At 53.7% G+C, this 15,679-nt stretch overlaps 3 protein-coding genes across 3 annotated transcripts in view; 2 read left to right on the top strand and 1 right to left on the bottom strand.

The window, feature by feature from the left end:
• Nucleotides 1–15,679, bottom strand: part of LOC146420171 (uncharacterized) — a 482,891-nt gene that overhangs the window by 34,080 nt on the left and 433,132 nt on the right. The gene's annotated exons all lie outside the window — the stretch shown is intronic.
• On the top strand, nucleotides 5,579–7,740 carry LOC146420197 (uncharacterized). The gene is made up of 2 exons (XM_085048588.1): nucleotides 5,579–7,153; nucleotides 7,533–7,740. The coding sequence occupies exons 1-2, from the start codon at nucleotides 6,749–6,751 to the stop codon at nucleotides 7,683–7,685; spliced, it is 558 nt and encodes a 185-aa protein (XP_084904714.1). The 5' UTR covers nucleotides 5,579–6,748; the 3' UTR covers nucleotides 7,686–7,740.
• On the top strand, nucleotides 13,133–14,970 carry LOC146420196 (uncharacterized). Its single transcript, XM_085048575.1, has 2 exons — nucleotides 13,133–13,773; nucleotides 13,964–14,970. The coding sequence occupies exons 1-2, from the start codon at nucleotides 13,629–13,631 to the stop codon at nucleotides 14,968–14,970; spliced, it is 1,152 nt and encodes a 383-aa protein (XP_084904701.1). The 5' UTR covers nucleotides 13,133–13,628.

The raw sequence follows: 15,679 nt of genomic DNA, 5'->3' as shown, positions 1-15,679 counted from the left end.
AAAGTTACAGAAGAATTTTCACTACACACATAGGTTTTGTCTTTAACTTTCACATTTTATCTAGGTTTTTCCTTTTCTTTTCTTATAAGACAAAAATTAATGTTCATTTCTCCTGGTTCCCATGTGGACCTCTCTTCCCACAGGCTGAGCTGCTCAGGCTGAGCCTGGCAGCTCCTGGCCCCTGCAGGGCTGAGGCTTTCCCCTGTTGCTGTGCACAGACTGATGGAGCAGCACTGCTGAACATGGGGACACCCAGAGGAACCAGAAGAGCTGCCTTTGTCCACCTGCAGCTTCAAGGACCAAACTCTGAGCAGACATGGCTGGAAGAGACTGGCAGGCTCCCTGTTTGCTGTGCTGCCCCACTTGTGAGGGGCTCAGCTTTGCATGAGGCACAGTGAGAACAAGGGGCAGCTCCCTCCCAGCCCTGCAGCCAAGGGACCCCTCTGGCCCCAGGGCTTGGGGCACTGTCAGCACCTGCTGCTTCAGCCACTGCTTCTGCTGGCATTGAGAGCAACAACCAGATTGTGGCTGATCCCGAGGGAGCAGCAGCAGGGCCTGGAGCTGATCCCTGAGTCTGGGGCAGGGCTGGACAAATGACCCCACAGCAGCAGCAGCAGCAGCAGCAGGAAATGGAGGTGACTTTGAGCACAGCCCCTGCCACTCTTGCCTCCTGTTTGCAGTGGTGTCACAGCAGCGTGAGGCACCTGGGAGCCCTCAGTGCCAGCAGGGACTTGAGATGGCAGCCCTGGGCTCCTGGAGGTTGTGCAAGGAACGCAGCTGGGCACTCCCTGTCCATATGGAGCTTGCAGATGGAAAAGGCTGTTGTGCCCAGGCAGCTCCAAGGGCAGAGAAATGAGGCTCTCGAGCACTTGATCTGGGCCAGTTCCACAGTCCTGGGCAGCAGCCAGCAGCAGAGGGGGAACAGAGGGCACAGCAAGAGTGACAAAAGCAGTCAAGTGCAGAGACTGGAGAGAGCCAGACCTGGCAGAAGGAACAGCTGCTTCATTGCACCCCTGAAGAAAGCTCTTGGCTGTTTCAGAGCACTGAAAGGTGTGAATGGCAGAGAGGAGGCAACACCAAACAATGCTCCTGTTTTCACACCCTCCCCTCTCAGTGTCCAGAAGGAATTGGATGAACTGTATTCTTCTCTCTGAGTCATCTCCTTCAGCATGAGCAGCTTAGCACCAGGAGCTAAAGGGCCTGAAGCCCTAGGCCTCAAGAGCTGACCAAGAGGGAACTTTCTGAGCAAACTAATGCTGCTACTAGGGACCTAGCTGAATGGCGCAGATAAAATCCTGGAATTATAGAATCCTTTCTGTTGGAAAAGACCTCTGAGCTCATCAAGCTCAGCCATTCACCCAGCACTGTCAGCCCAGCACTAAACCACATCCCTGAAGTGCCAAAGCCTGAAAAGGAGGCCTGACTAAAGCCTGAACAACAGGCCCTGAGCCAAAGGTGACCTCTCCATGAACCTTTCAACCAAAGGTTATCTTTGTATCCACTCACCAACAAAATATGCATGATCATTAGTGTTGTGATAGATGTATCCACTCTTTAGAGAAACATTTATTGACTTTTCTGTATTGAGAAGATAAATAAGGTCATGAAATCCAACATCTGGCCTGTTTGGGGCTGTATGGTCAAAGTCAACTCCCTTGGTTCCTCCTTGAGCCCTGGCCAGGCTTTGGGAGAAACCAAACAGCAGAATGAATCCAGCTGTTCCTGCACTGGAAATGCTGTCAGTTTGTTTGTTCAGCACTCTCCAAGCTGGGCCCTCTCCCAGCGAGGTTGGAGCCTCACCTGTGGCTGGACACAGCTGCAGGAATTCCCAGTGTCCAGAGTGGCTCTGCAGCCCTTGGCTGTGACAGCTTCCCCAGCTGATGTGTGGGGCTGGGTGATGGTAAAGTGTGAGGGTAACTGGTGATGGATCTTTCTAAATCATTACAGGCAATCTTTGGTAGGAATGATTGGGTGCATTGCTGAGCTTTCACTTTGTAATTCTTTGGCCTTTTGCATTATATAAATTACACTGTTCCTTCAGTTGGTGTCTGTGTCTTTGGTGCTCACCCTGCCCACCAGCAAAACGAGGCCCTTCCTGCCTAAGTGTTCCCTGGGAAGACAAAAACCATCACTCCAAATGCCCCACCTTCCAGTATGATTCCAGCACTGGCACAGCTGCTCCCATTATAATCCAGCAAGATTCCAGTTGCTCCCATTTACCCCACTGTGGTTTCAGTCTCTCCCAGTATATCCCAGTTGCTCCCAGCATGTTCCCAGTCACTCCCAGTTGCCCTCAGTTGCTTCCAACCTGATCCCAGTTGCTCACAGCCACCCCCAGTTGCCCTCAGTGCAGTCCCAGTTGCTGCCAGTATGATCCAGTATGATCCCAGTCTCCCCCAGCTTGGGCCCAACTGCTCCTACTCTGATCCCAACAGGATCCCAGTTGCCTCCAGTATAGTTCCAGTTGATCCCTGTTCCTCCCAGTGCTATCCCAGTTGAATCCAGTTGCCCCTAGTATAGTTCCAGTCAATCCCCATATGATCCCAGTCCCTCCCAGCATGGTCCCAGTCATGCCCAGTTGCCCCCAGTGTAGACACAGTCACTCCCAATCACTCCCAGTTTCTCCCAGTGTGGTCCCAGTTCTGCCCAGCATGGTGCCAGTTTTTCCCTGTGGGGATCCAGTCCCCCAGTATGGTTACAGATATGCTTAGCATATCCCAGTTGCCCTCAGCATTTTCCTAGTCATGTCCTAATAAGGTTCTAGTTACCCCAGTATAAATCAGTCACTTCCAGTATGATCCCAGTACAGCCCAGTCACTCCAGTGCTGCCACTGCTGGGATCCCCCACCCCTCTCTGCGTTCCCCCCTCCCGGATCTCCAGGCTCCCCACAGGAGCCCCAAGGGCTGCAACTCCCTGTCCAGGGTCCTCACCAAGGCCCACTTTGGATCTGCAGCCCCCAGTTTTCCCTGTTTCCCTCTCCTTTTCCCCGAGCCAGGTTTCCCCTGTCCCCAGCGCTGGGCTGGGAGCAGCCGAGAGCCCTGCGCTGCCCATGCCGAGCTGTCCCGGCTGCATCCCCGCTCCTCCCGCGGGCTGCGAGCGACTCGGGAACGGCGGAGGAGGAGGAGGGAGGAGGAGGAGCGGGGAAGAAGGAAGGTGAGAACAGCTGGGGGAAGGAGGAGTGGTTGGGATTAGGGCGGAGGAGGAGGAGGGATCGAGGAGGAGAAGGAGGGGGGAAGAATGAAAGTGACAAAGGATGGAAGTAGGAGGAGAAGGAGGTGGGATTAGAGAGGAGGAGAAGGGGGAGGAATGGAAGTGGAGAAATGGGAGGAGTATATTATAAATGAAGTAATGGAGTTGGCTTTCATAAAGGGTTATGAGGTATTTGTTACGGTTAATTATTAACAGTTGTATGTATGTTATGGTCATCTCTACTAATTTGTTATGGTTAATTGTTAGTGGTTGTGGATACCTCTGCTGATTTGTTATGGTATTTGTTAATGGTTGTGTATATGTTATGGTTACCTCTGCTAATTTGTTGTGGCTAATTGCTAAATGTTATGGTTACCTCTATTGATTTGTTGTGGCTAACTGTTAAATGTTGTGGTTACATCTATAGATTTGTTGTGGCTAATTGTTAAACCTCTGTTGATTTGTTATGGCTAATTGTTAAATGTTATGGTTAAGAAAGGGGAGAGAAGTGGGTGTTAGTTAGCATAAGGGGATAGCTGGGCAAGCAGCTAAGCTATCAGAAGACCCTAGAAATGATGAGGCAATGAGGACTGAAGATAACGAGCCAACCAGAGCACCTTAAGGAGGCAGGGATAGGGAGTTATAAAAACTTTATCCCCAAGCCAGCTGTGCCTCTGGCTACCCTGCATCGGTGGCTAAGCGCCCAGTGCTGTTCCCTCTACTGTGTGGAACGATTTTTTAGTTTTGTCCCCTATTGTCTTTTTGTTAATAAATGTTAAAAATTTTTCCATAGTGAGCTTCATTTCTCACACAAAGAATAGTGGGAGGCGGCGGGGGGGCTGAGGGGGAGAGAATGCACATTGGAAAGAGATCTGTATTAGACCATTTTGGGAGTCTGTACTTCCCAAGTACTTAAGCCACTGGGGAAAGAGAGAGGAAAATGCAGCTGGGAAATTAGGACAAAAAGAGGCTGCGTTCTCTAGCAATTTGAGAGACCCCCATGAGAAATTGTTTTATGACCTCTTCCTTTATTCATGAATAAAGTTACAGGACTCCTCTGTCCCCTTTTTTGACATAAACCTCTGCCGTTGGTGGATTAATTTTCCTGACACTTTCGGGCCGATGTCCGAACGCCTTTGGAGCCTCCCGGCCGCAATGTCCAGCCGCAGTGTGTCTGTGCTCTGCGTTTGTGCCGCGCTGCGGGCGGAGCGGCGATGGTGGGAGCTGTGCTACCCTCCTAGCCCTGAGGGAGAGCAATGGCGGGAGCCGCGCTGCTCTCCTAGCCCTGAGGGAGCGGCGATAGCGGGAGCTGCGCTGCCCTCACAGCCCCTGAGGGAGAGCAATGGCAGGAGCCACACTGCCCTCACAGCCCTGAGGGAGTGGCAATGGCAGCGCCTCTCTCTCAGCGCCGACCCGGGGCGGAACCGCCGCCCTTTGGCGCCAAGACGGAAGCAGGGCTGCTCCGCTCGGCCACGGCCACACCGGGACCCCGGGCACTGTCCGGCTGCTCCGCTCAGCCATGGCCACACCAGGACCCCGGGCACTCCCCCGCTCCGAGGAGCCGCTGCCGCCGCTGCTGAGCCACAAACGCCCCGAGCGGAGGAGTGACCCCGCCGCCCCCGCTGGCCCCGAGCCCTTCTGCAGCCCCTCCGTTTCGGAAGGACATTGAGGTTCTCGAAATTGCCCAGAGAAGGCACTGAGGATGGGGAAGGCTCTGGGACATGAGTGCTGTGAGGAGCGGCTCAGGGAGCTGGGGTTGTTCAGCCTGGAAAAAAGGAGGCTCAGGGGAGACCTCATCCCTCTGTCATCTCTCATCCCAACCCCTGAAAGGAGGGGGCAGCCAGGGGGGGTCAGGCTGTGCTGCCAAGGAACGCTGACAGGATATAGCAAATTCCATTGATTTGGGATTTAATGTTCTGGAGTAGCATCCTGAGATGGATTCCATTGGATGGGTATCAGTGGGATCCTGAAGCAACAGGAGCAACACACACACAGTGGGATCATTCCAGACTGGATCCTGCCATGGAAAAATCTCTTTTCCCTGGGTTTGGAATAAACCTGGAGTCACTCCTGGAGTGACTCAGAGCGGGGTGTGGGTGCTGTTCCCACTCAGGGACAGGAAAATCATGTAGAAACAGGGAAAAAGCAAAATTATTGTTGGAAAAGGGCATTTTTCCATCTTTCCTGGGAGGTTTTCAACCTCCCGGACTCTGCCAGGGCTCGGATTTGGTGCCTTTCCCAGTATTCCTTCTCATCCTCATTCCATGGATATCGCAACCCCAGCCCCATGGCACCACATGAGGTTCCCGTGGTCACTCTCAGGGCCACAAATGCCCAAAGCTGGGGCTGCTCCGGGCTGTTCCCTCTGCCCCACCAGGGCTGGGGTGCCAGGGGTGCCCTCGGTGCCACCTTGGGTGCTTTATGCCCTTTGGGCTGGGGCAGGTGTGACATCAGAACCCACAGTGACATCAGAGCCTCTGTGACATCAGAGCCCCCTGTGACATCAAACCCCTCCTGGCTGAGGGCTCCAGGGACACCCTTGGGGCTCAGTCCAGGCAGAGCCACTGCGGAGGAGGGAGCAACTGCCAGGATCTGCGGTGGACAAGGAGAGCCACAGCTGAGGCCAAAGGCAGCCCCGGCCCTGGTGCCAGGAGGGGTTGCGATAGCATGGAGCGAGAGCATTCCCAGTGGGAGCTGTCCCCAGGGGCAGAGCTCGGAGCCCTAGAGCTGTCCCCAGGGGCAGAGTCCCCAGCCCCAGAGCTGTCCCCAGCCCAAGAGCTGTCCCCAGGAGCAGAGTCCCCAGCCCCAGAGCTGTCCCAGCAGGATGGTGTCATCTCCAGCCCTGGGGACAAAGCCTCAGACCCAGCAATGGAGGAGCAGCCCCAGCCCTGTCCCCTGGAGGGGCCCGGCTCCCCCAGCCCCGGGGACACTGTGGGGGCTCCCGGCCTGGGCAGTGCCATAGAGGCTGAGCTGGCAGCTGCTGCCCTGGCTGCAGCCACCAGGCAGGAGGAGCCCCCTGAGCAGGAAAAGGCCCCACAGTGTCCCAGCCCTGGCCCAGAGCTGCCATCCCTGAGGACCCCGAGCCTGGGCAGTGCCCCACAGAGCCCCCCAGACTGCAGCCAGGCTCTGCTGGAGCTGGCGCGGTGCCTCAGCCAGGAGAGCATGAGCAGAGCCCTGCTACGGATCCAGGGATGCTGGCGGCAGCCGCAGGGACACAGTGACCTGGAACTGAGCGTAGGCATGGCCATGGCAGGGCCAGCTGTGGCCCCGAGGGAGCAGAGCCTGGGCCTGGCCCCACAGAGCCCCCCCAGTCCTGGGAAGCAGCAGCAGGGGACAGTGGTGGGGTCAGTGTGGGACAGTGAAGAGGAAATCCCGGACTGGGACATTCCCTGGGAGTCCAGCAGTGACTCGGACCTGTCCCAGCTTGAATGGGACACATAGTCAGAGCTGTCCCAGGGGGATGGTGACACAGAGCCAGAGCTGTCCCCAGGGGCAGAGCACAGAGCCCCAGGGCTCTGTGTCACCTTCAGGCTCAGGGCCAAAGCCTCGAGCCCAGTGATGGAGGAACAGCTTTCCAATCAGGAAGAGGAGGACGAGGCTGAGCTGTCCCAGGGAGAAGCCAAGAGCTCCCAGGAAGTGTCAGACTGGGAAGAACACCTGGAGAAAGAGCTGCTGCAGGAACCCTCAGACTGGGAGGAATACATGGAGCAGGAGCTGTCCCCGGGAGATGCCAAGAGCCGGGAAGAACTTTCCGACTGGGAAGAACACATCGGGCAAGGCCTTTGTGGAGGGGAAGCGTCCCTGGGCCAGGACGTGTTCCTCAGTAGTGGCCGTGGAGCCTCGGCGTACTCCAGCTGGGAAGACGACAGCGAGCAGGAGCTGCTGCAGGAGCCCTGGGATGTTGGGAGCACCAGCAGGATCAGAATGAATGCCCTGGCCCCAGAGGAGGATGAGTGGGATGAGGTGAGCATCCTGGAGCTGCCCCCGGAAGCTGTCCCGGTGGCACTGGGGCTCCCGGTGCCTTCCCCACGGGAGGCCTGGGTGGAGCACCGAGCACTGGAGCCGTGCAGCCCAGAGCTGCAGGCAGGGCCGGAGAGCTCAGGGCCTTTCCTGCACAGCCCCCACGGCCCCTCGCTGCCCGCCTGGCCAGGAGCTCCCAGCAAACGGCGCTGGTCCTTGGGGCGCGCGCTGCGGGTGCTGCGCCGGCTCTGCTGCTGGCCCTGCCTGGCAGCAGCTGAGGAGTAGGGACCGGGCATGGCCACAGCCACGGCTCCAGAGCCTCTCCAGCCCTGCGGGGCTGCAAACCCATGGGGCTGCAAACCCATGGCAGCGCAACACGCAGGAACTAGAACCGGAGCAGGGAGAAGAAGGAGAGGAGGAAGACGAAGAGATTGAGGCCATGAAGACAAAGACGAAGATGAGGAAGATGATGGTGAAGACGATGACAAAGGTGAAGACAATGATGACGAAGATGAAGACAAAAAAGTGTCGGTGATGACGATGAAGACAAACGAAGATGATGAAGTTGGAGATGAGAAAGATGATGAAGATGGAGATAAAGAAGACAATGAAAAAGATGACGAAGACAAAGAAGAGGAAGAAGAATAATTAAAAGATCCAGAGAAGAATAAGAATAGTAATAAGAATAAGAATGTAGCAATGCGTAGAAGAAGAAAAGGAATAAGATTAGGAATGTAAAAATCCATAGAGAAAGACGAGGAATAGGGATTTAAGGATCCATAGAATAAGAATGGTAATAGGTATAAGAATTTAGAAGAGAAGTGAAGAAGATGACAAATAAGAATTTCAAAAACCTGTGAAGAAGAAGAGGAATAAGAATAAGAAGAATAAGAATGAGAATTTAAAAATCCATATAAGGAAAGAAGAAGCAGAGTAGTGAGAATAAGGAGATTTAGAATAAGAAGAATCATTTACAATTCCATAAATGAAGATAATGTGTAGGGAATAAGTAAAATTGGAAAATAATTTCTATTTGTTACAAATTGTACATATATATATTACAGTATAGGATATAAAACCATGGATATTCAATAGGTTGAATAAAGCACAGTTCAAATTCCTTAGGAATTTCTCTGTTTTCCAATAAAATCAGTGAAGCACAAGAGCAGAGCCTGCAGCTTTCTTATCTCTCTCTCCTCTCCATGGATGGATTTCCCCCTCAGTGCCCAGGAGAGCCCTGGGAGCAGCTCAGCCCCAGCAGGAACCAGGGAGAGTTCCCGGGGGAACTGGGAAAGGTTGGAGCCAGCGGGATTGGGATCTGCTTCCAGGGGATGGGATGGGATGGGATAGAACTGGGAAGGGTTGGACCAGTGGGATCAGGATCTGCTCCCAGGGAATGGGATGGGATGGAACCAGGAAAGGTTGGAGCCAGCAGGATTGGGATCTGCTCCCAGGGAGTGGGATGGGATGAGAGGGAGCGGGATGAGAGGGAGCAGCCTTCAGCTGTGTGAGGGGAGGCTCAGGTAGGGATTTGGGAACAATTCCTGCCTGGGAAGGCTTTTCCAGCCCAGGGCAGGGCTGGAGTTCCCATCCCTGGAGGAATTTGAAATCCCTGTGGATTTGGGGGCACACGGATCTGGGGTGGCCTTGGGGGGAGCAGTTGGGCTCCGAGGGCTTTTCCAACCCGGAGAAACTGAACGATATCTGCCTTGTCAGCCTTCCCCCTGATTCTTACCCCTGATAAATACCCAACCCCATCAGCACCATCATTAAGCTCTAGACACTTGGAGCCCTCCCTGGCATAGAGGTGACCCCAGCGCCTCTCCTTTCTTGCCTGCCGCTTCTGGAGGGTTTATTGCCATTGGCTACAGCACTCCAGTGTGTGACTCATCCCACCAGGGATCTCTGATGGCAGCTATGTCACACTTTTCCTGCCCTGCAAGACTTCCAGCTCCTGTACTTTGTTGTCCATGCTGCATGAAGTGGCATAGAAGCACTTCAGTTGAGCTTTTGATCTCGCTACCTTTTTGAGGGGGAAAAGCCCTAATCCCTCTGTGGCCATTCTCAAGCTCTTCTGTGGTTTCTAGCCCATCAAGAGCTCCTGTGTCCTTGCTGCTGCACAAATCTCCATCCCCTGCCTCCACTGGGACAGCAGAGCACAGGAGCTCGGTAGCACACAGTTCCCCAAGCACTCGCATTCTGCCCCCAGGCTTCTCGCCGGCAAGCCCGCTTTTATCCTTTTCTCTCCTCAAATCTGCTTTGAAGCTTTTTCCTTGAGCCCTGGTATGTGCCGCACAAAGATCCCTTTCCCCCTTTGAGACAGGTGGACCCTGTCTGTCACCAGCAGCAGTGGTGCTGCATGGACAGGCCCATGATCAAAATTCCACAGAATTCTGCTTCTATGGAAAGCCATACTTGGAGAGGATTATATGGAGACTTGATCTGCTGGCATTTCCTGCTTTTTCCCTCATCCTTCCCTACAAGTGGAAGGATAGAGGAGATGGCGGCTTGTGTTGGAAAATATATCAGGTTAAAAATTTTGTATAACTTTAGTGAAAGTGTTCTGTTTGTCTTTACTCTGGGAAAAGAAATTTTAAGTTTCTTTCAGGGCATTGTTCTACCAGATGAGGTCTGGTGGACTCAGCATATCAACAGATTGGGAGTGACCCCGAAGATAACCAGAAAGATAAAGACTATTAACAGAACATCTGCCGGGACATTGTGGTTATCAGCAGGACATGGTGGCTATCACAAACGGCTACCCCAGAGCACCTCCAGCAGAGCTAAAAACATCCTGGCCCGGAAAAAGGACTGATAAGAAAAACTGAAGAATGAAGAATCTAATTAGCATCAGAGGTGAAGAGATTCAGATCCAATGAGAGACTGAATATTGGGTGTTTGCTCAACTTTAGACAAATGAACACTGACCACTGTATTTTTACTGTATAAAATATCTGAGAAATCGAGCAAAAGCTATTTTTCCTGGAATGATTCTCTCTGCACAGCCGGGCTATGTGTGGATGAGATGATTTCGGTGGTGCATCCTGGCCAGATAATAAAGCAATGCCTTGACTCTCTAACATTAAAATGTTGTTGGAGGGGTTTTGTATTTTTTCCTGCAGATTCGGTGACAGATACATATATCACTGTGCTAATGACCGTGCATATTTTGGTAATGAGTGGATACAAAGATAACCTTTGGTTGGAAGGTTCATGGAGAGGTCACCTTTGGCTCAGGGCCTGTTGTTCAGGCCTCAGTCAGGCCTCTTGTTCAGGCCTTGGCACTTCAGGGATGTGGTTTAGTGCTGGGCTCACAGTGCTAGGTGAATGGCTGGACTTGATGAGCTCAGAGGTCTTTTCCAAGAGAAAGGATTCTATAATTCCAGGAGTTTATCTGCTGGATTCAGCCTGGTCCATGTTAGCAGCACTAGTTTGCTCAGACAGTTCCCTCTTGGTCAGCTCTTGAGGCCTAAGGCTTCAGGCCCTTTAGCTCCTGGTGCTAAGCTGCTCATGCTGAAGGAGATGACTCAGAGAGAAGAATACAGTTCATCCAATTCCTTCTGGACACTGAGAGGGGAGGGTGTGAAAACAGGAGCATTGTTTGGTGTTGCTTCCTCTCTGCCCTTCACGTCTTTCAGTGCTCTGAAACAGCCAAGAGCTTTCTTCAAGAGTGCAGGGAAGCAGCTGTTCCTTCTGACAGGTGTGGCTCTCTCCAGTCTCTGCACTTGACTGCTTTTGTCCCTCTTGCTGTGCCCTCTGTTCCCCCTCTGTTCACTGGCTGCTGCCCAGGACTGTGGAACTGGCCCAGATCAAGTGCTCGAGAGCCTCATTTCTCTGCCCTTGGAGCTGCCTGGGCACAGCAGCCTTTTCCATCTGCAAGCTCCATATGGACAGGGAGTCCCCAGCTCCGTTCCTTGCACAACCTCCAGGAGCCCAGGGCCTGCCATCTCAAGTCCCTGCTGGCACTGAGGGCTCCCAGGTGCCTCAGGCTGCTGTGACACCACTGCAAACAGGAGGCAAGAGTGGCAGGGGCTGTGCTCAAAGTCACCTCCATTTCCTGCTGCTGCTGCTGCTGCTGCTGCTGCTGCTGCTGCTGCTGCTGCTGTGGGGTCATTTGTCCAGCCCTGCCCCAGACTCAGGGATCAGCTCCAGGCCCTGCTGCTGCTCCCTCAGGATCAGCCACAACCTGGTTGTTGCTCTCAATGCCAGCAGAAGCAGTGGCTGAAGCAGCAGGTGCTGACAGTGCCCCAAGCCCTGGGGCCAGAGGGGTCCCTTGGCTGCAGGGCTGGGAGGGAGCTGCCCCTTGTTCTCACTGTGCCTCACGCAAAGCTGAGCCCCTCACAAGTGGGGCAGCACAGCAAACAGGGAGCCTGCCAGTCTCTTCCAGCCATGTCTGCTCAGAGTTTGGCCCTTGAAGCTTCAGGTGGACAAAGGCAGCTCTTCTGGTCCCTCTGGGTGTCCCCATGTTCTGCAGTGCTGCTCCACCAGTCTGTGCACAGCGACAGGGGAAAGCCTCAGCCCTGCAGGGGCCAGGAGCTGCCAGGCTCTGCCTGAGCAGCTCAGCCAGTGGGAAGGGAGCTGCTCCACATGGGAACCAGAAGAAATGAACATTAATTTTTGTCTCATAAAAAAAGAAAAGGAAAAAGAAAAGGAAAAAGAAAAGGAAAAACCTAGATAAAATGTGAAAGTTAAAGACAAAACCTATGTGTGTAGTGAAAATTCTTCTGTAACTTTGGATAAGAGGTAACTGATTTTTTGAAAAAGAGATGTGAGTATTTGCTTTCTAAATTTGCTGGTGGCATGGATCCATCTTACTGACCTCAGCACCCTTTTAAAAAAGATTCTGAGGTTTGTTTCAAATATCTCACTGCCAACCTGTCCCGGTTACAGGAGCAGCGTGCCAGTTTGGCACTCTGTGGGTGTAACCAAACTGGGCATTCTACTCCCATTAGGTCATTTCTGATGAGCTGTTGATGACAGGTCGTTTGCAAGACCTGCCCAGTGGGACCCTGACCCACCAAGCTACCAGCTGGGTGGTAAATGAGATGAGGAAGGGGAGGCAAACCCTGTGAGGCAGGAAATTGTTTCCTTTTCTTCACACTAACGACTCAGCTGAGATAACTCCCTCCAGGGAAGCACCAGCATAGTCCCACCCAGCCTGAGGGGTCATCTCTGCTAATGGGCCATCGTGGACTCAATGGCACCAGCACAATGGGCAGCAACAACGACTGAGACCATCAAGGACTCCCCAAATATCCCATGACTCACAGGATAACATCATTCCATTGTGAAACTCCCTGCCCAGGGGGAGGTACTGAGTATTCCCACCTGAACCTGAGCATATAAAATCTGGCTCTGGGGCCTTGGGACACCACTTCCACTAAACGGGACCAGAGGAGGAGTAGAATTTCTACAGGACTACAACCTCAACAGCACTGTGACCACCACTTGGTAGGATCTCGATCATCACTCAGACCAACAGGGAGCCAGGTTGTACTCAATGTTTGTGGGTTAAAACCAGTTTTTTCTGTACCTGATTTATTGTAATCTCTTCAAGCAATTGTAACTCTGACCTGTAATGTCTGTGGGGGAAGTTTAGTGGGGTTCATTTCTCCTGCCAGTTTACTTTTAAATGAGCACAGTGATTTTGGGTGGGCTGTTTGGAGTATGAAGGACTTCCAAGCTGCACAACAAACATCCCTTGGGTGATGTTGGGGTGTCCCTGGGAGGTGTTTCTGGGTGTCCTGGTGGTGGCTGCTGGCAGAGCTCCAGCAATGGGCAGGGGGATGCAAGGAGCCCCCCTGAAATGAGGGTTGGGTTTCCCAGATCAGGCACTGCCACCTCCAGCCCAGAACCAGGGGGCTGTGGGACCCCTTGGGAGAACCAGGGGGGAGAAACCTCAGGATGCCCTGACTGGGGAGGGTGGAGAGGACAATACCAGGAACAGGAGACTGCTGGCAGTCTGGAGGAGGGGGAGACTGGAGGGAGGGAACCCTGTGACCCTAAGGACCCCGAAGTGGGGAACCCAGAGAAGGGGGGAATGCCAGGACTTCTGAAAAATTCAAAAGCCTGGAGTCGGGCAGAGAGGTGACTCCTTGGACACCCACACCCTGAAGCACTTAGGTGAGAAGCGACCCATGGAAACCCCAAAAGCCCTTGCATCCCTAAGTGAGGGGACCCTGGAGGAGAGGGACCAGCATGACCCCAAAGTGGGGAGACTGGAGAGGGAGGAATTTGGGGATTCCCAGGACCCCCAAGAGCCCAGGGAGGGTGGGAACCATCTAGACGTGGGAAACCCAATACACGCAGAACCCCCAGCAGCCAAGACAGGAGGGACCACTAGAATTCCAAAGTGGAGAGACCAGAGAAGGGAACTCCTGGGATTGTTTTGGGGGGTTTTTTGGTTTGTTTTTTTTTTTTTTAAATCTTTGTGTTTTGGAGGATTTTATGGACACCAGATGCCTGGTGACTTCTGGAAATGGACTCGAGCAGGGGGACCTTCAAACTCAACGTGCTCACACATTGTCTTTTCCCTCCAAACCAGGATTTCCCATTCACAAACTTTGGCTGGATGGAGAAGGAGGCTGCAAGGAAGAGGAAGATGCCCCAGGACAGCCAGGCTGGTGAGAAGGAAGTCACTGCCCCTTTTCCCCCTCTCTTCTCCTCCATCTCCCAGCCCAGCATCACCTCTGGCTGCTGGTCAACCCTGCTGCTAACGTCGTAATGCCGGGAATGGATTGGGAGGAATCTCCTTCCCCTTCCCTCTGGCACAGAAGAAAATCCTAAATCCTCTCCTTGTGTTTCCTCCCCCAGGCAATGAGCTGGGAATGGACACCATAGAGGACAAATCCTCCCTGAAGGACCTCATGGAAGAGGCCGATTTGAATGGCTCCATGGTGCAGGAGTCCAATGGGGAGGAAAAGCCCTGGAGATCCCACACGAGGAGAGACTCCAAACCGAGCCCAGGGTGCTATGAGGAGCAAAGACCTACCTTGTGCCAGGAAATTGGCCAGCAATCGAGCCAGAGCTATGAGCAGGTGGCCCATGAGCAGCTTCACACCATGGAGAAGCCCTACAAGTGCTTGGAATGTGGGAAGAGCTTCAGGAGAAGCTCTCACCTGATCCGCCACCAGATGATCCACACTGGGGAGAGACCCTATGAGTGTGGGGAATGTATGAAGAGCTTCATCAGGAGATGCCACCTGATCCGCCACCAGAGGATCCACACTGGGGAACGGCCCAATGAGTGTGGGGAATGTGGGAGGAGCTTCAGAAACAGCTCTTCCCTGATCGTCCACCAGAGGATCCACACTGGGGAGAGGCCGTATGAGTGTGGGGAATGTGGAAAGACCTTCAGCATGAGCTCCTACCTGATCATCCACCAGAGGATTCACACTGGGGAGAGACCCTATGAGTGTGGGGAATGTATGAAGAGCTTCATCAGGAGATGCCACCTGATCCGCCACCAGAGGATCCACACTGGGGAACGGCCCTATGAGTGTGGGGAATGTGGGAAGAGCTTCAGAGACAGCTCTTCCCTGATCATCCACCAGAGGATCCACACTGGGGAGAGGCACTATGAGTGTCCTGAGTGTGGGAAGAGGTTTCCGACCAGCACCAGTCTCCTCCTCCATGAGCGCATTCACACAGTGGAGAGACCTTTCCGCTGCCCTGACTGCGGGAACGGCTTCAAGCAAAACTCCCACCTCATCAGGCACCGGCGCATCCACACCGGGGAGAGACCCTATGAGTGTCCTGAGTGTGGGATGAGGTTCACCCAGAGCTCTCACTTGACCAAACACCAACAGAGCCACCAGTAAGAGAAGCCCTACACAAGCCCCAACTGCAGGAAGAGCTTTGTCTTCTGCTCCAGCCTCATTACCTAAAGCCTCATGGTTTTACTGCTATTTGGGAGGGGTGTTTGGTGTTTGGGAGCTATTCTGGACGATTTGGACCAAAAAACCCCCCAAAACAATCCCAGGAGTTCCCTTCTCTGGTCTCTCCACTTTGGAATTCTAGTGGTCCCTCCTGTCTTGGCTGCTGGGGGTTCTGCGTGTATTGGGTTTCCCACGTCTAGATGGTTCCCACCCTCCCTGGGCTCTTGGGGGTCCTGGGAATCCCCAAATTTCTCCCTCTCCAGTCTCCCCACTTTGGGTTCATGCTGGTCCCTCTCCTCCAGGGTCCCCTCACTTAGGGATGCCAGGGCTTTTGGGGTTTCCATGGGTCGCTTCTCACCTAAGTGCTTCAGGGTGTGGGTGTCCAAGGAGTCACCTCTCTGCCCCACTCCAGGCTTTTGAATTTTCCAGAAGTCCTGGCATTCCCCCCTTCTCTGGGTTCCCCACTTCGGGGTCCTTAGGGTCACAGGGTTCCCTCCCTCCAGTCTCCCCCTCCTCCAGACTGCCAGCAGTCTCCTGTTCCTGGTATTGTCCTCTCCACCCTCCCCAGTCAGGGCATCCTGAGGTTTCTCCCCTCTGGTTCTCCCAAGGGGTCCCACAGCCCCCTGGCTCCGGGCTGGAGGTGGCAGTGCCT

This window comes from Lichenostomus cassidix, unplaced genomic scaffold, assembly GCF_008360975.1.
Source record: "Lichenostomus cassidix isolate B80296 unplaced genomic scaffold, HeHo_3.0 HiC_scaffold_44, whole genome shotgun sequence".
Lineage (NCBI taxonomy): Eukaryota > Metazoa > Chordata > Aves > Passeriformes > Meliphagidae > Lichenostomus > Lichenostomus cassidix.
The sequence above is the reverse complement of the archived record's forward strand: the minus strand, read 5'-3'. Positions and strand labels throughout refer to the sequence as shown.